Source organism: Delphinapterus leucas, chromosome 12 (genome assembly GCF_059928025.1).
Source record: "Delphinapterus leucas isolate spDelLeu-1000000601 "Yukka" chromosome 12, BTC_Dleu_Yukka2, whole genome shotgun sequence".
In the NCBI taxonomy this organism is placed as follows: Eukaryota; Metazoa; Chordata; class Mammalia; order Artiodactyla; family Monodontidae; genus Delphinapterus; species Delphinapterus leucas.
The window spans coordinates 29,469,270-29,491,495 of NC_143140.1; the positions used below are offsets into that span (position 1 = coordinate 29,469,270).

The following is a 22,226-nucleotide window of genomic DNA, read 5'->3' on the forward strand; positions in this document are numbered from 1 at the left end:
CCTCCCTGCGACTCGCTCCTCCCTCTGTCCAGCAAGCTTTTCCCAGGCCTCCCCTGGCTCCTCCTCCCACTCAGCCCAGGGGCAATTTTACCTCCTCTCACCTCATTGGGGTCCCGTCACTTCCTAATATCCCTGTGTCTTCTTCATAGTACTTCACTATACAAAATTATCTTTTTACTTTATATTGTTTATCTTGTTTGTTTACTTGTTTATTGTCTCTCACATATACACAGGCAAAATACATTGTAGCGGGCTTCCCTGGTGGCGCAGTGGTTGAGAGTCCACCTGCTGATGCAGGGGACACAGATTCGTGCCCTGGACCGGGAAGACCCCACATGCTGCAGAGCGGCTGGGCCCGTGAGCCATGGGCGCTGAGCCTGCACGACCGGAGCCTGTGCTCTGCAACGGGAGAGGCCACAACAGTGAGAGGCCCGCGTACCGCAAAAAAAACAAAAACAAAAACAAAATACATTGTAGCATGTGGTGTGAACCCAATAAATATCATTGAATAAATTAATTGATAGAGAGATAACAGGCTAGCTCATGAATGAGATGCAAGTTTGGATTTTACTCTGCAAGCCATGAGGAAATCACTAAGGATTTTAAGGGGAGACTAACATGATCAGGAAGCTCACTCCAGAAACAGACTTCCTTAGAGGGGGTCAGTGTACAGACACCAATAAGCCACTATGGAATAAAAATTTTTTTGAGCTAAAGGCACTGGAGTTCCTGAAGTCCCTTATTTGCCTAGAGCAGACCCTCGCGAAAGAACTCAGTTGTCAAAAATGTCCTCCCCAGGAGCAACTCTCGTATTCTCTTCTTGGAGACAGAGAAGTCAGCCCTACACCCAAACAGACACTGTCATCAAACTATCGTTATCTCCCACCTTTTCTCCTATGGGCCCATTTATCTTTCCAGTGATTTGTTTTTCCATAAGTGCCCCTTCCCGCATTCCCTTTGAAGTCATTTTTTTCTCCCAGAAGTGCCCCTCTACCCCTCCTCATCCTCTGTTAAAATGGTATATAAGCCCCAAATTCTAACTGCCTCCTTAAGTCGAATTTTTTGTGAACTCTCATGCATTAGTACTTAATTAAACCTACTTTTCCCTTGTTCATGTCATTTGTCAGTTTAATTTGCAGGACTCCAACTCAGAACCTAAGAGTTCTTCCTCCCTGACAATAATTAGGTTGTTCTAGAAACACATATGAGAAGCATGTGGAAATGGGCAGATGGAATGGATTCATGAGAAGCTCAAATCCACTCAGTAGTACTTGGTGATCCTCTGAACATAGGGGACAAAGGAGAAAGAAACCCCAAGTTCCTGACCTGGAAGATCAAGTGAATAAGGACCTGTTCGTGAAGTTCACAAAGGTAAAAAGCCTGAACACAGATTTGAAGCTGTTGAGTCTGGGGTGCCTGTCGGCCTTGGCTCAGGTGAGGAAAAGATCTGGGGCCTCAGAGGGCAATATGAATACGAAGCGGCAATGCAGTTTGCTGAGGCAGTCCGTGCCCCATTGGTCCTTTTTTCCCCTGATCTTGTTGGCTGAGGGTGAGGGCACACTGGAGATGTTTTGGCCTCGGCCACCAAGAAATGGCTCAAACCAACCCGCTCCAACCGCTTATCACCAGCCGTTACCATTTACTAAGCACCTGCATAGCACACAGTGTCATCTCTAATCCCCAAATTGATAACATTTATCCTGCACAGATGTGAAAACTGAGGCCTCGGTGTTTACCACGATAAACACTCAATAGACGTTCGCTGGTTGGGATGATTAAATGAAAGTGATTGAGCAGAATGTGAAGTTACATTAGCTGAAGATTTAAAAAAGAAACTCCACACCTGACTTTGGCCCAGCCCAGCATTTAGGTATCAAGAGGATAAGCTTTATGCCCAGGTGAAGCTTATCCACTGTGGTCAGGGCACTGAACACACCTTACCTATATCTTCCACTGGATCCTGTTCGTACCCAAATTTCCCAGATAGCTCAGTTTTGTAACTAGACTGCCAGGAAGCCCAGGGAAACTCAGTCACCCAAGGAGCAGGATCATGGGGAGGGGTTACTTAACTGAGCCACTATTGTCAGCCTTTAACACCTGCAGGCTAATGACTTAACCCAGAAATGGCAGAGCCCTGTCAAAAACGACAGAAGGAAGGGAGAGAGATGGATCCGTGACTTGGGGACAGGGCTGCCTGGGGGCCACACCTGACTGATCTGTGGGCTGGGAATGTTCACAACAAAGAAGGAAACAGAAATCAGGAAAAGGGGAATTGCAGTTCTGACAGGCTTGGCCCTGGCTTCCTGGGGAGAACAAGGTATTGTATGAAATGCATTTCATCAATTCTGATGTATCAGACAATTGAGAGCTATTATAATTTAGGAAAGTTCTCAAAGAGATGAGACGCCTTTGAACAGATCCCAAACTGGAAAATAAAACAAAGATTTAACAAAAGAATTAGGATAATGTGGTAGCAAATGGAATGGTTGAAAAAGTACTGTGTTAGTGCCAGGCTGGGGTTCAAATCCCAGCTTGGCCACTTACCAGCTGTGTAAATGCCCACACATGTCCCAGAGCCCATGAGCCTTTATTTCCTCATCTATCAGGCTGTCAGCGTGTACACACACACACACACACACACACACACACACACACACACACACCCTGCTTCTTTTTTTCTTTTTTTCCCCAGCCCAAGCCTAGGTAACGAGAAGGTCTTTTTTGGAATGTGACCACAGTGAGAGGCTCACTCAGCCTTAAGGGAAAGTTAGAATGTCTTTGCTATTAGTATTCTGTGGGGTCCACAAAGGCTTAAGGTTCTACATACTTACGGTTTCAGGAAGAGGCCCCTGGTTTGGTTCTATTTGCATCATTATCTGTAGCCCTTTACATTTCTGATCAATGGAACTACTTACACATTCAAGAGCCAGGAGTCCAGTAAGAAATTCCAACCCAAGTGGCAATTAAATATATGAATACTAATACTGTTAATAAGAGAATATGCAAAAATCATGAAGATTCACTGTCCGTTTGATTAACGAACTACTTAGAAAGGAAAATTTAATGCAATCAAAACGTGTATTTTCAAAGGCACAAAGGGTTTTTTTGTGTGTGTGTGTGTGGTACGCGGGCCTCTCACTGTTGTGGCCTCTCCCGTTGCGGAGCACAGGCTCCGGACGCGCAGGCTCAGCGGCCATGGCTCACGGGCCCAGCCGCTCCACGGCATGTGGGATCTTCCCGGACCGGGGCACGAACCCACGTCGCCTGCATAGGCAGGCGGACTCTCAACCAATTAGCCACCAGGGAAGCCCAGCACAAAGGTTTTTGAAGATGATTTTTATTTATATGTGAAGACCTAATCTTTTTCTACGAACTCCTCTCACATCACACTGGCAGGTAACTAAAAACCATGATTCTATATGTGAATATTTCCTTTACATAAGCATCCAATAACATTTCTGGGAATTCCCCGGCAGTCCAGTGGTTAGGACCCAGCACTGTCACTGCTGTGGCCCAGGTTCAATCCCTGGTCTGGGAACTAAGATCCCATAAGACGTGTGGCACAGCCAAAAAAAAAAAAAAAAAAAAAACCACGTTTCTAATGTGTTCTGATTTGTTTCTGCAAGAAGGGAAAAGTGTTCTTGTGAGCTTTTTTTTTTTCCTCCAAACGATCACTCTGAGTGTGATCAAGGTTGGTTCTATGTCGCCCTCGATTTTACACACTGAGAAACAGAGCTGGAGTCTTCCCCAGAGATCCTCAAGAGGAGAAAGTTCACCAGCTCTCCGGGCGTGTTAGGCCAGGAGTGAAAAACCCATCTGTCTTGCACGTTACAGCAGAACCAGGGAAAGCCACTGTCGCAGGACAGCTTTAAAGCCCTCTTTAAAAGAGAATTGAAAAGTTGCCTTTAAAAAAAGGTAAGGAATACAAGAATAAAGGAAGTAGAGAAGTAAGAAAAATGAGCAGGACAGAAGTGATTGTGATAGGAAGTAAAATCATACCACCAACAGTGATGCGAGCTGGGGGGACTGAACAAAGCAGGTGAACTCTCAGGCATAGCACCTTATCCAGAACTCCAGAACCTGCTGATTCTGCCTCTTTGTTCCATTAGACTACCCCAGGTCTGTTCTAATATTAAAATGGGAGATATTTCTTATAGAAGTAGAGAATCAAGATTCTATGATAGCAGGAATCACTGAAACATGTTTACAAACATCTGATATAAAAATATGCTCTCTAACCATATGTATCTGAATAAGCTTTGGGCCTCAGGCGTGACCTTGGTCACATCATTTTTAACTATTCTGTGTTTCCATCTATTCCAACACATATATCTCTGTATTTTCAGGACCAGAAGGAAACCCAAGAGATTGGCTATAGCCAGGGTTGCAGTCAACCCAACTCTTTTTGGACAAGGCACAGTTACAAGGGAAGGAGCTTACATTTCCATGTACTTGACCCTCTCCTAAACCTTGCTCAGTTCTAGCCCATGTTGTGGCTGCAGGAAAATCCCCTGGCATCTCTGAGCCACAGATTCGATATCAGAAGAAGAATTCTCTCTACTTACCCTCAAGAAACAATGAGAAGGTAACTTCACTAATAATTTTAAAAATTATTTTAAGAAAAAAAAGCTGACACTAATGATTAGAAGTGAATCGCCAGATTCACTGCCTTTACAGCCACCAGGGAAGGATCACCTGCTGACCCTGGATTTTCTGTGCCTCCAGGGACCACCTAACTGTCACTTCCTCAGACCCTGAGAGAGTGCACAGGCTGCTACGCAAACAAGACCGCACTTAGCTAGACTGTGGCAGAGCAGCTGTCTTAGCCAAATTTCCCTTAAAAATTGGCAGGGAGTGGGGTGGGGGGGCTTCCCTGGTGGCGCAGTGCTTAAGCATCTGCCTGCCAATGCAGGGGACATGGGTTTGAGCCCTGGTCCGGGAAGATCCCACATGCCGCGGAGCAACTAAGCCCGTGCACCACAACTACAGAGTCTGCTCTCTAGAGCCCACGTGCCACAACTACTGAAGCCCGCGCGCCTAGAGCTTGTGCTCCGCAACAGGAGAAGCCACCACAATGAGAAGCCCGTGCACCACAAGGAAGAGTAGTCCCCGCTCGTGGCAACTAGAGAAAGTCCGCGTGCAGCAACAAAGACCCAATGCAGCCCAAAATTAATTAATTAATTAATTAATTAAAAAACTTTTAAAAAATTGGGAGGGACTTCAGGAAAAAATAATTTCACTTTCTGACTAAATATGATCTTTTCATTGGTTTCCTTGTTATTACAGTTTTTAAAGAACTGTAATTTAATAAAGACTTTAAAGTCCATGTGTCTAAAAATAATCAATATTTTCGGTGCAATTGTTTTTAATGGTTTAATTATTGTCTCCTCTCTCTGGAGTTTTATCTGGACCATGGGGGTTGAAGATGAGATTCATCTTATCTCTGATTAACGACCCTGAAAGGGGGGGTTGAGAAGTGCCCAAATCTGTCCTTAACAGAACTAAAGTGCTCAAGAACACGCCTGCTATTCATGAATAAAATTTGGAACGTAAGCCAAAGAAGTGCAGTTTAAGGCTCACCTTAGCTGCACCACATTTTCAACCTTAACACAGTGTGGTAAAAGGTACAAGGCACTCGGTTTAAAAATAAGATCAGAGGTTCCTTGTAAGACTATGGGAAGTAAAAATCACACTACCCACCTTCAATCGCATTCTTTTGCACAGCAATGCTGGTCAGGCCTACATCCCACCCACCAGGGTAGATTTCTGAACCTCATGGAAAAAGCCCCAGGTCTCCGAGAAGCTCAGGCACTAAACCAAGTCCATTAGGATGGTTTGGAATTCATTAGAGAAATGCTTTGCTCATGGTTCAAAGTGCACCATATACATCTCTTCTCAGAGAAAATAAGTCCTCCCCACCCGCTACTTTCCACGTCTTGAGTTTGAGAGTAGGTAAATGTAAAATTTACCCCAAATAACACAGGGTTATAAGGCAACACATGCCCAGGGCCCATTAGAAATCGGGATGACCATTTGGTGGCACCTTGCTGTCTCAGGAACAGAAGGCCACAGGAACAGAAGTCACAACTCCCAGCCTCCACCCCCATCCTGACTCCCCAGGACCATATCAGCTGGCATGACAGGTGTCAGGGACAGTCCTTGCTAGAACTGCTGACTGAGGGGCCTATCTGCTACTCTAGAAAGCGAATGTTCTGATAGAGATTCTACATTCAGGCCTAAACCCCAAACTCAAAGCCAGCAACACATGGAAAGAACAGCAGCCCAAGATAATGGAGGAAATCTTCAGAGAATAGACCGTATCCACAGCAGGCCCAGGTGGAGAAAGGCCAGGCTTCAGTAATGTTTGCTCTTCTTACCACACAAATATACGCAGGGCTTTTATAGCAAGATTTCAGTTTGATACCAAGAACTCACGAGGGAGGATTTTATTACTAAAGTAATCATAAGCATCAGTTACAGGCGGGTTTGCCCAGGGTTAGGAGCACTGGGGAGCATCCTACACCCAGGTCTGGGGAAGCCCTTTGTTCAGGAAATCCCCGCCCCTCAGCCAAAGCGTTAATTTCACTTCAAGGCCCCAAATCAAAATTTTAAAGTGCCCCCTTAAAGAACTGCAGAATAAACAAACAGGTCCCGTGCTTTTCCTGGAACCCAGTCTCTGGCCCCCAGGACAATATCAAATTACAGGGTTTTTCTTCCCATGTATGGTCTCTTATTTCTTTTCCTTTTTTTCAAAGAGGATCACAATTGCACCCTGTTGTGTGTCTTCCGTTTCAAATACCTTGCAAATACACCCCCATTCTGAATCTCTCCGGAGCCTCCGAAGAATCTAGGAGGGGCTAACAAACGCAATTTGAATAATAATGAAGCGACTGAACAATTTAACCACCAAAGGTAGCCCTAGAGACTCCAACAAAAGGGTTGAAAGCCTTCATCTACAAAAATGTGGCCACCTGCTCGACTGTGGGACCAGTTATGGGGAGTGCAGAAGAGAGAGGCGCACAGATGCACACACGAGTTTAAGCAAATAGGGAATTAGTACAAATGCTCCCTGGGGACCAGACACTATGAAAAAGGGCGACTTGGAAAGCTCCTTTCTCATCTATCAGGCTCAAGGTTTAGTTAACAATCTTCCCCTTCTGATTAATTGAAAGTAGCATTCACCATACGTAAAATAATGAAAACTCACCCCCCCCCCGAGAAAGGCTTTGTTTGTATGGAGAATTTAAAACAAGTCCAGTGAATTTTCAATAAAAGTTCTTCAAAATCAACAGTCACGAAAGTACTTTTTATCCCTCATGCAATTTCTGCCAAGTGAACATTTTAAAAGTTAGTTCCTTCTTTAGGATGCTGACAGTTCCACCTAGATGTTATGTTTACCAGCCTCATTCTACTTGACCTTTCCAAAAGACCTTACAATAAAGGACTTTTTCCTCGATTTGGAGGGAAACAAAAAAGATGAACCTTTCTGGAATCCTAAAAAGCTCTCAACTCCTTTAGTCCTTAAGAATTAAACGCAGGAAGCCCCCGCTGGCTGAACAATTGCTAAATCCTGCTTCTTGAACAGGAAACAGAGTTCGCTTCTGAGTGGCTCCGTATTCCCCCGCCCCGCGCTCACTCCAGGGCAGGCGCTGCCATGCCCAGGTGGTGACGCTGAGCAGAGATAAGGTGTCCTAACAACCTTATTTGCCTGGATCTCTGGATACCCGCGGCCACACGGCGACTCCTTTATCACCTGGGTGCATCCCTCCGCCGACCTGGGCGGCCCCGGGACCCCTCCCGCGGCGACACGGGGTTAAGACTGACACCCGCAGCTGCCGACGACCCTGCCAGTCACGCTGCCGCCGGCTGCCTTTTTTAGCCACGACATCTGACCCCGGATCCGACAGCAGCATGCAGGGAGAGATCCCAGGGCGCGCCGGGCGGTCCCCTCCCCTCCCAAACCCCCGGACCCTGCGGAGAGCTCGGGGTGAGGCGTGGGGGAGGTACTGGCCCTGGAACTGGCAGAGAGCGCGCGTTCCTCCTGCCCAGACGCTTCCTCTCCGCCCTCTCCACCGATCCCGGCCCCAGCTCAGCGCTGCCTGCACCCGGGCTCCCCCATTTTGCATCTCGCCGCGGCTCCTCTGGCGCCCCTCCCCACTCCCACCCCCCAACTCCGCTTGCCTGGATCCCCTCCAAGTCAGCTGCCCGCGCGCCGGGCCCGGCGGGGGTGCGGGCCGAGGACGCTCGGGGCGCGGGGCCGAGCGGGGGAGCCGGTGCTCACCTCCCTCCTCCGTCCCGCTGTCCGGCTCGGCGTCCGAGGAGTCGGGCCCGTCCCCGTAGCCCGCTAGCCCCACCAGCTCATCCTCCTCGTCGTCGTCCTCCTCCTCCGGCTGAGGCTTCCCCAGCACCTGGCTCATCGCGCCCACGGCCGGCCGTCCCCGGGGCGACGGGGGTCTCTGGTGGGGGGCGCCAAACCTCCCGGCCTGCCGCTCGCAACCTATTTCTGAATTGGGGTTTTGTCCCGAGGTTCGCGGGCTGAGGCGGGGGCCGCGCGTCCCTCTCAGCGGTCGGCGTCCAGGTCTGGGTCCCGCCGTTCGCAGCGCGCGCGGAGCCCCCTCTGCCCCGCCCGCCCGCCCGCCGGCGGAGGAGTCAGCCAGAGCGCGGCAGTTCCTCCCCAGAGGAGGGAGAGAGAGACTGCGTGACCCAAGTCACCTGACACACACTGTCATACACTCTCTCTCTCTCTCACACACACACACACACACACACACACACACACACCGCACGGGCGCGCGCGCGCTTTCCCGGGAGCACCGCTCGCTGGGGCGCTGGGCCGCGGCCGCGCACACACACTCAACCGGGAGCAGGCCGGCGCGGGCCCCTCCACCCACCCAGAAGCGCACACAGACACTCGCCCGGTACCCGGGGACCCGGGACGCGGCGCAGTCACCCACCGCGGCTGCTCGCCCTGGGCCCCCAAGCACCCCTCCTGCACGTGGTGCCCGCACAGGCGGGCGAGCTGGGGTACCGCGCACCCGGAGAACCTCTCCCCGCCCTCCCACGACACACACACACTACCTAGGGCGGCCTTCTCCAGCTTTCGGTCCCGGCCGAGGGTTCCAGTCCCAAGTGGGCTGCCCCCGCCCCGGACACTGCTGCGCCCAGGCCCCCTCTCCGAGCGGCGTGCCTAGAACACCCCGTGGATGCTGAAGCGCCCCGAGAAGAAAACTCTAGAGAAATGCGCCGCAAAGGCGGCGCAGTCTCCATAGCAATTGCCTTTTAGTGCGCGTTTGTGGTTCAAAGTGCTTCCCACCAAGAAAACAGACGCATTCGCTAATCAGGCCTACCCAGCTGTAAATGTTCCTGAAAAAATAACATGCCTCGTGGCTGCCTAGCCTGAATAATAATTCCTCTGCGGCGTTTGGGCAAAGGTCTCAGGTGTGTAACACACCAAGGGGCTATTCATAGCCACCTCCTCCTGTCTCACTGTTGAACAGACTGTAATCCCAAATCCCACATGTCAAAATAAAACGTTTCAAGGCTCTTGGGGGGGAGAGAGGGGCGGTGGACGGGGAGACAGGGCTAGCGGCAGTGTGAGGGTGAGATTAAAACCGGCATTCCTCCACAAGCTTTTCACCACAGGACATAACGTACCCGCCCTTTCTGGATACTGCAAAAAATCACGTGGATGAACTTCCTTCTGTCAAGCACAATGAGAAATAAACCAGCTGGCCAGCAGGATAATCCAGATTCTACAGGTGCCAGCAGCTCCGCAGGTGGTATGGGGGAGGAGAAGGGGAGGAAAGCAGCTCAGGCTGGAGGCTCTTGGGGCCCCAGGGTGCTGCCTAGGTAGGGAATTTGGATGGAGAACCTACCCTATGCCAGGGAGCTGGGCTAAGGGGTGAGGGTGCGGGCCTCCACGTAGGCTCAGAACAGTGTTCATGCCCTGGAAGAAATCCCAGTCTAGCAAATCATGACTCCGGTCCTGGATTTTGTAGTAGCTGTAGGTGTTGAAGGTGGATGCGGACACATCCTAGGAGGTGGCTGCTTCTAATCTCGGAAAGGTTTTGGGATTTTCCAGGTGGAGGCAGTACAACATGTATGGCTGTATCAGTCAAGGTCCTTCCCAGGAGAAAAATAGATGGCACATGCAAAGATTTTAATTCAAAAGGCTTTATAAAGTAAAAGGGACAATTTACTAGGATGTGGGCAGAGTTTGGGGATCGACACAGGGATTAACAACAGTGGGAAGAGGTTATCTCCCCTAAACTAGTTGGTGTAAAGGAAGGGAAATAGAGTCCTGGACAGGGGGCTCAAAACAGGAGCTATAGCTGGTGACAGCCACTGCCAGGGCCACCTCCTGTCCAGGAGACAGCAGTGGGAAGGAACACACTGACCTCTCTTGCCTCCCACCCTCCATTCTTCTCTTTTTGGCCGTGCTTCCTGGCTTCCAGGATCTTAGTTCCCCCACCAGGGATTGAACCCAGGCCCCCTGCAGTGGAAGCACAGAGTCCTAACCACTAGACCGCCAGGGAAGTCCCTTCTTTCTCCTGAAAGAGGTTCCCCTTGGCCAAATCCAACTGGACGCCAAAGGGCTAGGGAGACTGCAACCTAGTCCAGGACTCAGATATTGGGTAGGGAGGGCAGTGGGTTCCAGGGGCAGGGGTAGGGGCAAACAGTATATCCAACACAAGCAGGCTCTACTCGCTCTTATCAGAGGAAATTTTTCTAGGAGTAATTTTCCTAGTCCATCTTCATCCATTCTGTTTAAGGAAAGAAGTACCTGGGAGGTAGGCTCTTTTAGAGTGGTTTTCAGACTTTCAGTTATCCCAGAACAAACCACCAGCCTGGGGAAGTGTTGAGCTGGCCTGATTCAAAGTGCAGAGGGCTATATATGGGGCCCTAGAAGCCAGTCCCAAGGTCAGCCCAGACCATCAGGACATCCTTTGGGCTGTCTGCTGACTGTGTATGCCTTGGGGATCCAGGGGTTCAGGCAGTACCGTCGCTAAGCCAAAGGCCCCTCTGTGCCTGAGATCAAGAAAAAACGGAGATACCTGATGGTTCTCTGCCTTCCCCCCGCAAAAGAGAGATCCTGAGGGGGGGAACACCAGCAGGAGATTGGAGCATACCCTAGGATATTTGAGAATTTGACCATTCTTGAGAAAAAAAGGAACAAATCCACACACACACAAAATCAATGAAAGCCAAATCCTCAATTATGCTCCACCCCAAGGTAGATAAGAGTCATGTACAGGCTTAAGAGATTCAAATTCACTGTCATTTCAGAAATGTACAGTATTGATAAAGTTTGATTGAACAGAACAGGAAAAATCTTTATTGCTTCTCTTTTTTTCTGTTATCATTTCAATACTGTCAGCTTTCAAATAAAGAATATGTTGAAAAATATCTTAGAAATTTTTAAATTTTAAAAGTCGTGGGCTTCCCTGGTGGCGCAGTGGTTGAGAGTCCACCTGCCGATGCAGGTGACATGGGTTCGTGCCCTGGTCCGGGAAGATCCCACATGCCGCGGAGCGGCTGGGCCCGCGAGCCATGGCCGCTGAGCCTGCGCATCTGGAGCCTGTGCTCCACAACGGGAGGGACCACAACAGTGAGAGGCCTGCGTACCGCAAAAAAAAAAAAAAAAAAAAAATTGAAAGTCGTGTGTGTGGATCCTTTCAGAAATTAAATAAAAATAGAAAGACACTAAACACTGAAAGCCTTTGAGACACTCGGTGTAGGATCTACTCGGTGAATTAGCTACCGCCTTGATCACTCTGGCCTGGAGCTCAGGCTCTGTGACTTCTCCCTAGGCGGGCGTTCTCAAGAATGTGAGGATTTGTCTCTGGGCTACTCTTGGTTTTTGCTGTTGTATGTAACCATGGCAGGTTGCCACATACATGATAGGTGCTGAAGTTTATGAAATGAATGAAAGAAAAAAGGGAGGAAGTTATACAGTACATGGCCAGGCATATTTTTGAGAGAAACTTCAGGAAAAAACAGAAGCCAGGGGCTTCCCTGGTGGCGCAGTGGTTGGGAGTCCGCCTGCCGATCCAGGGGACGCGGGTTTGTGCCCCGGTCCGGGAGAATCCCGCGTGCCGCGGAGCGGCTGGGCCCGTGAGCCATGGCTGCTGGGCCTGCGCATCTGGAGCCTGTGCTCTGCAGCGGGAGAGGCCACAGCAGTGAGAGGCCCGCGTACCGCAAAAAAAAAAAAACAAAAAAATAACGGAAGCCAAATTTTCTACTTACTCTAAACCCTGGGAAATGCCACAGTGACGTAAATATGAACTATGCTGTACAAGAGTGCAACCAGAATGAGTTGACGTGCAAGAGATGATGACTCTCAGGCCTTCCTCCCCTCAGGACTGCCTGAAGACTGGAAGGAATTACAGTATAATGACTATGGAATGCTTATTCTATTTTTGCTAACCCTTCCTTTCTAAAAAGACTCTTAACGTTCAGAGATATTTTGTAGCATCATGAAATATGAGATTTGTCTTTGGCCAAAATTTTCCAACTAATATTGGGTAAAAAAGACATGAATAAGGAAGGAGCTCTTCCCAAATAATATGACCTTCAAAATATTCCCATTAAGTAATATTATTGTCCTTAATTTACAGATAAGAAATATTCACCCAAGGTACCACATGGAAGGTACCAGATGGTGAAACTACTTTGGAACTCGGCTGGACACTAGACCTATTCCTATTTAATGGCATTAAAGCTAAAGTCAATTACATTATGGCCTGAAACCGAAAAGGGAGAAGGGGAAGGGAAAAGCTGGCTCCCAATCTCCTAGGTAAAGAACCAAAACATACATAGACACTAAAAAATGGGTCTGTTGTCTCAGGCCACTAATTTACAGGATTCACTGAAAGGAGGGAAAAGAAGAAAGATTGAAAAGCTTCCTAATGAACAGAAGTTAGAAAACTACTTGTCATAATAAAATTGTTGATCACCATCACTCCTTTTATTAGGAACACAAATAGCAAGTGAGGGACTTCCCTGATGGCACAGTGGTTAAGAATCCACCTGCCAATGCAGGGGACACGGGTTCGAGCCCTGGTCCAGGAAGATCCCACATGCCACGGAGCAACTAAGCCCATGCACCACAGCTACTGAGCCCACACACCGCAAATACTGAGCCCACGTGCTGTAACTACTGAAGCCAGCATGCCTAGAGACCGCGCTCTGCAACAAGAGAAGCCCCCACAATGAGGAGCCCGCACTCCACAACGGAGAGTAGCCCCCGCTCGACACAACTAGAGAAAGCCCACGCAGCAACAAAGACCCAACGCAGCCAAAAAAATTTTTTAAAAAGTAAACCTGATCATTAAAAAAAGCATGTGATTTAGTTCCCTTTCTGACTAACATGGCTCTATTGTACTACATGCTTAGCTAAACTATAACATCTAAGTGTATTTTTGTTTAAAATTTGAATTTTAAAGGCCAAAAGTTTGTGCCCTTATTTTAGTGAATCTTTTGTTGTTACCAATTAGATGCTTTGTGACAAGAAACATGAGAGCTATTTAGAAGAGACCTGTAGGGCTTCCCTGGTGGCGCAGTGGCTGAGAGTCCACCTGCCAATGCAAGGGACACGGGTTCGTGCCCCGGTCCGGGAAGATCCCACATGCCGCGGAGCGGCTGGGCCCGTGAGCCATGGCCGCTGAGCCTGCGCGTCCGGAGCCTGTGCTCCACAACGGGAGAGGCCACAACAGTGAGAGGCCCGCGTACCGCAAAAAAAAAAAAAAAAAAAAAAAAAAGAGACCTGTACAGGCAGAATAATTGCAGTCCTGAGTAGGACAGGCAATTAAATACAGACTGCAGCCCTGCATCTTGGGGTATTTTGAGGCATCTGATGGCATTGCACCTGGTTCCTGGGATTCACATGTTGAAAGCCTTTAAGGCTTTCTTTTTAAATATGTATTTAAAGCCATTAATTCTCTCTTGATGAAGCAAACAAAAGAAAGAGCCTTCTACAGAATCTTGCCGCACTCCTGCTAATCCAGGAAAGCCAAATTTTTCAAGAGGGCAGCTCAGAGTCTCCGGTTCTCCTAAGACAGTTGATGCCCTGATGAAATCATTAAATCATTTCCACTGAGACAAACCATCATTAAATATATTTTATTAAAATAATGTTTTGATATTTTAAGAACATGCATGTGGTAAATAGTCAAACAGCATAAAAGAATATCCAGTGAAATGTTAGTGTCTTCCCCCAACCTGCCCCCCTCACCGGCCCTACAGTCTCCTGGTTTCCCTCCACAGAGGGAAATATTCTGCTTTAAATGTGCAAACATATTTGTAGCCTTTATATATATATATATATAATATATATATATAGCCTTTATAGATATAGATATATAGATATATTTGATAACTTTATCTCTTTAATAGTCTACAAATTTTTTTTTTAATGAACGTGAAGACAATTAGATTTTTAGGGCTCTACTTTGAAGGAAATAGAGACGAGAGAGAAACCGGGGATGAGAGAAGGAGCCTGATTTAGATGGGGTCACCAGAGAAGACCTTTCAAAGAAGGTGACATTTGAGTTGACCGTGAGACAGAGACAGACAGCAAAGTGAGTCAGGGTGGAGCGTGTTCCCCTGGAAGGTATCTCCACAGTTGGAAAAATCAAGGAGAAGTGAAAGGACTTGGTGTTGGAGGAACAATATATCAGTGTGATGGGAGAGGGGGATGGTGGTAGTCATGAGAAACAGGTAGTCTTCTCCACCAGTATAAAAAGTTTGGATTTTATTCCAAGTGCCACTGAGGCACTGAAGAGTTTTAAAAAGGGAGGTGAAATGTGTGGTTTACATTTCTAAAAGCTTACGCTGCTACATTGTTTCCAAAGATGGCCTCAACAATCATGCCATCCCACGTGCCCCTCTGCAAATGTGACTTTGCCACTCCCTCCTCTTATTTTTCCTCCTCTTAAATGTGGGCAGGCTCTGTGACTTGCATTAACTAACAAAATGCAGCAGAAGTGACAGTGACACTGTGCAAAGTCTGAGATAGGGTCATAAAAGACCTTGCTACTTCCTTTTTCACTTTCTTGGTGCCTTTAGCCACCATGAAAAGAAGTCTGGGCTAGCTTACTGGAGAGGCCCCATGGATACAGAGGCCCTGATATGTTCCAGAGCACAGGAACATAGAGGCCCCAGAATTCCAGCCATCCATCTGAGGGGCCAGGCATGAGAGTGACAACAACTTGGATCCTCCAGCCCAAATTGCAACCACATGAGCAAGTCCAGCCCACTCTGCATGAAACACAGACTTGCTGTTACAGCTGAGCCCTGCCAGCCAACCCACAGAATCATGAACAAATAAAATAGCTGTTTTTTTTAAACCATTAAGATATGGGGTGGTTTGTTACATAGCAGCTGGTAGCTGATGAACATATTCTGGCTGATGTGGGGAAAATGGATTGTAGATTTCAGGTTGGAAGAACAGGAGATCACTTTAGTAGTCCATAAGTGAAATGAATGGAGGCAGTGGAAACTGAGAGAAGTGGATAGATGTGATATAAATTTTGGAGGTAGACTAGATCAGATTTATTGATAGCTTAATTAACATGGATGGTCAGGGAAAGGACTCGTACCAGACAGTTGATTTGAGCAACTAGACGTATGGTAATGCCATTTATTAAAGTAAGTTAAGACCCAGATAGGAACAGGATTGGGGGATGGGAGGTGAATCAAGGTCCTTGATTTCTAACATTCTAGTTACTGTATATGGCCACAAGGCAAGCTACCTTAATCCTGTGATTTTGGCTGTTTCTTAGATGTCTATCATGTTGTCTTTGGTATAAATAATGAATTTTTCCAACTACAAGTCATGAATGAACTGAAGATGACACTTGTAAAAGTTCCAAACTAGTGAGATGGAATTGCTACATATGGACTTCCATAAAAAGTTAACTTTTTATTCACATGGATTTTTAAAGACAAGCTTCTGACATAAATGGTGCCGTAACATGAGAGCAGAAATGTCTTGACTGTAGAGTCGGCCAAACAGAGGTACTAACAACTCCACATCTGTAGATCAGTTTGGACTTGGCAACCCCTGCCTTGGCTGGGAGGGTTACACTAACTTCAGTGATACAAAAAAGCAGATTCTCCAAGACAAATGACCTTATTAAAAATCCACAAGGGCTTCCCTGGTGGCGCAGTGGTTGAGAGTCCGCCTGCCGATGCAGGGGACACGGGTTCGTGCTCCGGTCCGGGAAGATCCCACATGCCGCGAAGCAGCTAGGCCCGTGAGCCATGGCCGCTTAGCCTGCTCGTCCGGAGCCTGTGCTCCGCAACAGGAGAGGCCACAGCAGTAAGAGGCCCGCGTACCGCAAAAAAAAAAAAAAAAAATCCACAAGAATGAGAGAGTTCCCAAGATGGTAGAGTAGGAAGGCCCTGAGCTCACCTGCTCTCACGGGCACACCAAAATTACAACTATTCACAGAGATACTGTTGCTGAGAAAGACCAGAACCTACCAGAAAAGACCTTCTATAACTAAAGATATAAAGAAGGAACCACAACAAGACAGGTAGGAGGAGAGGAGTTGCGGCACAGTCGGGACCCATATCCCTGGGTGGGCAACCCACAAACGGAAGAATCATTACAATTGCAGAGGTTCTCCTCAAGAAGTGAGGGGTATGAACCCCACATCAGGCTCCCCAGCCCGAGAGTCCTGCACAGGGAAGTTGAGCCCCCAGAAAGTTTGGCTTTGAAGGCTAGGGGTGCTTACTTTAAAAAAATTTTTTTTTTGGCTGCACCACATGCTATGTGGGATCTTAGTTCCCCGACCAGGGATTGAACCCGTGCCCCCTGCATTGGAAGTGCAGAGTCTTAACCACTGAACTGCCAGGGAAGTCCCCAGTGGTGCTTACTTTCGGGAGACCCAGAGGGCTGTGGGAAATAGAGACTCCACTCTCAAAGGGCGCACATAAAATCTCACCTGCTCTGGGACCCAGGGCAGAAGCAGTAATCTGAAAGGGGCTTGGGTCAGACCCACCTGCTGATCTTGGAGAGTCTCCCAGAGAGGCAGGAGGCAATTGGAGCTCACCCTGGAAACACACACTGGCGGCAGCCATTTTTAGGAGCTCATTCTACCACATGGATGCTGGTGCTAGCAAAAAATTTTGGAATCCTCCCTCTAGTTTATTAGCCTTGGGACCCAGCCCTACCCCCATCCACTAGACCGTAGGCATCAGAATTGGGATGCCTTAGGCCCAGCAACTACCTGGGTAGGGATACAGCCCCACCTACCAGCAGGCAGGCTTCCTTAAGAGCCCCTGAGCCCACAGCTGCCCTTGGACATGGCCGTGTCCAACAGAGGACCCAGGACTTGGCCCTACCCACCAGGGCACAGGCACTAGGCCTGGGACTCTCAGGGCCCTGCAGCCAGAGATTCCGAGACCCAGCTTCCCCCACTGGTGGACAGACACAAGCCCCAGGACCACCAGAGCCCTGTAACTTGCCATGGCAGGACCCAGCCAACCCACCAGCAGGAGAGCACCAGCCCTAGGACCTGTTAGGCCCCAGCTCAGCCTACCAGCAGTCCGACACCAGCTCTGGGACCCCTGAACCCTGCAGGTAGAGACCCCAGGACCTGGCTCTGCCCACCAGTGGGCTGGCACTAGTCCCAGGACCCAGCTTCACCCACCAGTAGGTGAGAACCAGCCCTGGGATCTCCTGGACCCCAAACCCATCCACCAATGTGTGGACATCAGCCCCAGTCCCACAGTCCCACAGCCTGCCTTGTCAGGACTCAACCAACACACCAGCAGGCCAGCACCAGCTCCAGGATACCAAGGCTCAAGCCTTGCACACCACCAGCCCAACTCCAACTCTCGCTCACCTTGGGGCCCTCAGCCAGTGGCCCTGGGATCTAGCACCACCCACCAGTGGGCTGACACCAGCTTTGGGACCCCCAGGGCTCTGCAGCCAGAATACCTGGGAACTGGTTCCGCACAACAGTGAGCTTGCACTAGCCCTGGGGCCCCCAGGGCCCTGGGCTCACCCACCATCAGGCCAATACCGGCTCTGAGATACCTTGGACTCCTTAGCCAGCCACTCCAGGATCCAGGCCCACTTACTGGTGGGCCAGTACCAACTTTGGGAAACCCCAGCACCTGCAGCCAGCTGTGTCAGGAACGGGCCCTACCCACCAGAAGGCCAACACTAAATTCAGAAATTTCAGCTCCACAAGCACCCACCCCAGAACCCACCAATGAGCCAGCACTAGACCCAAGACCCACTAGGGTTGCGCCACCAGCCACCTCATGGCCCAGCCCCACCAACCAGTGGCCGGCAGCCTCTGCACAAGGCAGGGTCTGGCAACCAAGCAGACTGAGGCCCAGCCACGCCTACCAGGCTGCCCATAGTAACCAGCTCACCACAACAGAAGGACGCATGTTGCCCACATGGGGGCATCCCTAGAGCATATAGCTCTGGTGGCCAGAGGGGAGTGCACTGCCAGGGCGCATGGGACATCTCCTCAAAAGGCCAATTCTCCAAGGTCAGGAAACAAAATCAACCTAGCAGATACATAGAAATAAAAAGAGCAAACTAGGCAAAATGAGGTAACAGAGGAATGTGTTCCAAATGAAGGAATAAGCTAAAACCCCAGGAGAAGAACTAAGTGAAGTGGAGATGGGCAATCTACCTGAGAAAGAGTTCAAGGTAATGATGATAAAGATGATCAAAGAACTTGGGAGGAGAATGGATGAACGGAGTGAGAAGTTAGAAATTTCTTAACAAAGAGTTAGAAAATATAAAGAAGAACCAAACAGAGACAAAATATACAATAACTGAAATGAAAAATACATTAGAAGGAATCAACAGTAGTTTAGATGATACAGAGGAACAGATCAGTGAGCTGGAAGATAGAGTAATGGAAATCATTGAAGCCGAACAGAAAAAAGAAAAAAGAATAAAAAGAAATGAGGACAATTTAAGAGACTTCTGGGACAATATCAAGTGTACTAACATTCGCATTACAGGGGTCCCAGAAGGAGGCGAGAGAGAGAAAGGAGGGAGAACATATTTGAATACAAAGAGCTAAAAACTTCCCTAACCTGGGAAGGGAGATAGACATCCAAGTCCAGGAATAACAGAGCGTCCCAAACAGAATCAACCCAGAGACAAATACTATATATCATTTATATGTGGAATCTGAAAACATAAAACAAGCAAACAAATAAAACAAATGAAACAAGTAAACAAATAAAAAAAATGAATATAACAAAACAGAAAAAGACTCACAGATATAGAGAACAAGCTAGTGGTTACCAGTGGGGAAAGGAAAGGGGGGAGGGGCAAGTAGAGGTAGGGGATTAAGAGGTACAAACTACTATGTATAAAATAAATAAGCTACAAGGATATACTGTATGGCACAGGGAACATAGCCAATATTTTATAATAACTTTAAATGGAGTATGATCTATAAAAATTTTGAATCACTATGTTGTATGCCTGAAACTAATATAATATTATAAATCAGCTATACCTCAATAAAGAATACTTAAAACCATAAGAAAAATCTACAAGAATGAAATCTAGGAACTGTCACTTGTACATACCACTTAATGTTACCTAAAAACATGGCAGGTGCTGTCAGTCAGCTACTTACCATCCATCCCCAAACCCCTTCTCTTCTCCTGTTTCCCAAACTAGCAATGGGGAAAGTCAGATAGTACTCAAACTCTGAGACTCCTTCACGTCTTGTCAGTAAGAAGATAGGGGGAATCCTGCTGGGGAACTTCTAGGAAAGGGTTTGCTTCCTAATAAAAGATGTCAGGGTATCAGAAGAGCCCCCTGACCCCACTCCCTCACCCTTTCCTGCTCTGAACACAGTTGTGTGAGAACATGGTACTTGGAGTTAGGAAAGCCATCTTGCAGCCTTGAGGTAACAGGCCTTAAGACTAAAAGCCTGTCCTGGAAATGGCAGAATAGAAAGAAGGAAGACCCTGGATGACCTTGCTGAATTATTGTACTCAAACCTGTAAAAGCCTACCCCCCAAACTTCTTATTTCATGAGAAAATTAAAAGTCCATTCCTTAAGTCAGTGCTTCCCTACCTTGACCAGTCATGGCACACATATTTATATGGCACACTGACCTAAACGGACAGGCTGCTTGCAGCCAGAGGTGACTGGCCCAGAGACTTTGGCCGCCTCAGGCCCTGCCCAGCTGTCCCAAAGGCTGAGGGGGATCAATAACTTGGCCATATCAGTAACCCATTTATGGCACACAAGTAGTGGTGGCAAACCAGTTGGGAAGTTCTACATAAACCACTGAAGGTGGGGTTTTCTGAACTTTGCAGTAAAACATATCCTAACTGATACAACATATAACCTTTATAAGTGGAGGGAGGGAAGGAGGGATAGATGGATGAAATGTGATCATATACCTATCGGTGAATTCAGAAGTTATGTCATATTCAGAGGATCCTAGGAAATGTGTCTCAGGATATATCAGGAGATAATCACAGCTTCATTAGAAAGGGAACTTGGTTTTGCTTCTCTCTGTGCTTCTCACTTCCTTCTTCTCTCTCTGCATGAAAACTGGCTTTCTGTGCTTCCCCCACCAGATGGCAGGAGATGGCTGCTCCACCTTTCCAGGCCCAGTGATAGTGGGCTCAGTTTCCGGAACTAGGCTACCTGGGTAGCCTAACTAGCTGTGTGACCTAGACAAAGAAACTTAACCTCTCTGTGCCTTGATTTCCTCATCTCTCAACTGTTTATAATGTTATATACCTCAATAGGGTTGTAGAAAGAATTAAATCCATTAAACTATGTAAAATCATTTTTCAAGGTGAGCACAGTATAAGTTTTAGCTATTATTATTTTTGATTCCTAGGCAAGAAAATCTGATTACTTGAGTTTAGGCCAGTAATCCATTCCTAATGCCCCAATCATATTTTACATAAGACCATATACTGCTACTCCTTTAGCACATGTACCTCAGCTATTATTTAGTATTTGATTGAGGACTGTTTTCACCACTAGACTCTAGGACCATTGCTTGCGCTCATTGTTTTGTTCTCAGTGCCTAACACGGTGGTCAGAGCCTCTATGAAGCACAATTCTAGGGTGCACCATTTACGTTGTATTTTATGTGCAATATGGCAGCTTGACGGTGGTCCAGTGCCAATAAGTATGCTGAATTAATGGCCCAGTCCACTATGGCTGGGGGTGCAGCTTGTGGCTGCAAAGGTCTATCCTCATGAGTGGGGAGACAGCTCTGAACAAAAGGGGGAAAAGCTGAATAGAAACTTCCAAATATATCTACCATGTGCCTCATGTGGCCAGGCACGGGGAATACAAAGTCAAACAAAGTCAGGCAGAGATTGCTGGTGTCATAATCCCCCCCCCCCACTTTGTCCTTAGTTTGATATCCTTAACTGTTCTTGAGTATCAACATACTCGAGGAAGGAAGCCCAGGCTCAGTGGGGTTGAATCATGATTGGTTTACACTGGGTATGATAACCAGCCCCTCACCTTTGTGACCCAGTTGTGATCAATGACATGAAAGGAAAAATAGATTTAAGGGGCAGCTGTGAAGAATTTGTTCTCAAATTAAAATAAACACAGTGAGAAGGCCTGCCCCTTTCTCCTGCCTAGATGTCAAGCCAAAGACAAAAGCCAGTACTGAGGTGGTACAGTAGAATAATAGAGCCTAGACCCAGATATTTTTATTACATAATTTTTTACGTGTTTAAACCACTCTAGTCAAGCACACTCTTTCCAGCAGCCAAACACATTTTAACTGATAAACATGGCCCCTTTATCTTTATAACTGAAAGTGAGTGAGGGAGACAGATCAGATAATCAGTAGCTTAAGATCAGGAACTGAGAAGGCGGCCCACTACCATCACTCCTATTCCACAGTGTACTGTAAGTCTTTGATTGCATAATAAGATAGGAAAAAAAACAGGGCTTCCCTGGTGGCGCAGTGGTTGAGAGTCCGCCTGCCGATGCAGGGGACACGGGTTCGTGCCACGGTCCGGGAGGATCCCACGTGCCGCGCAGTGGCTGGGCCCGTGAGCCATGGCCGCTGAGCCTGCGCGTCCGGAGCCTGTGCTCCGCAACGGGAGAGGCCACAACAGTGAGAGGCCCGTGTACCGCAAAAAAAAAAAAAAAAAAAAAAAAAAAGACAGAGGAACTGAATAGTCGAATCTCAGAAACAGGATGCTAAGTGAAAAAAGCAAGTTGCATAGGAATCATGCAGAA

General features: G+C 47.8%; 1 protein-coding gene and 1 non-coding gene across 2 annotated transcripts in view; one reads left to right on the forward strand and one right to left on the reverse strand.

The window, feature by feature from the left end:
* The window catches only part of RRAGD (Ras related GTP binding D), a 40,862-nt gene extending 32,169 nt beyond the window's left edge, over positions 1 to 8,693 (reverse strand). Inside the window, exon 1 of the mRNA XM_022552624.2 lies at positions 8,282 to 8,693. Within this exon, the coding sequence (XP_022408332.1) occupies positions 8,282 to 8,417 (136 nt within the window). The 5' untranslated portion in view covers positions 8,418 to 8,693. The remainder of the gene's footprint in view (positions 1 to 8,281) is intronic.
* Positions 3,467 to 3,538, forward strand: TRNAD-GUC (transfer RNA aspartic acid (anticodon GUC)). Its single transcript has one exon. It is a non-coding gene; the product is annotated as a tRNA-Asp (tRNA).
* Positions 8,694 to 22,226: the final 13,533 nt, after the last annotated feature.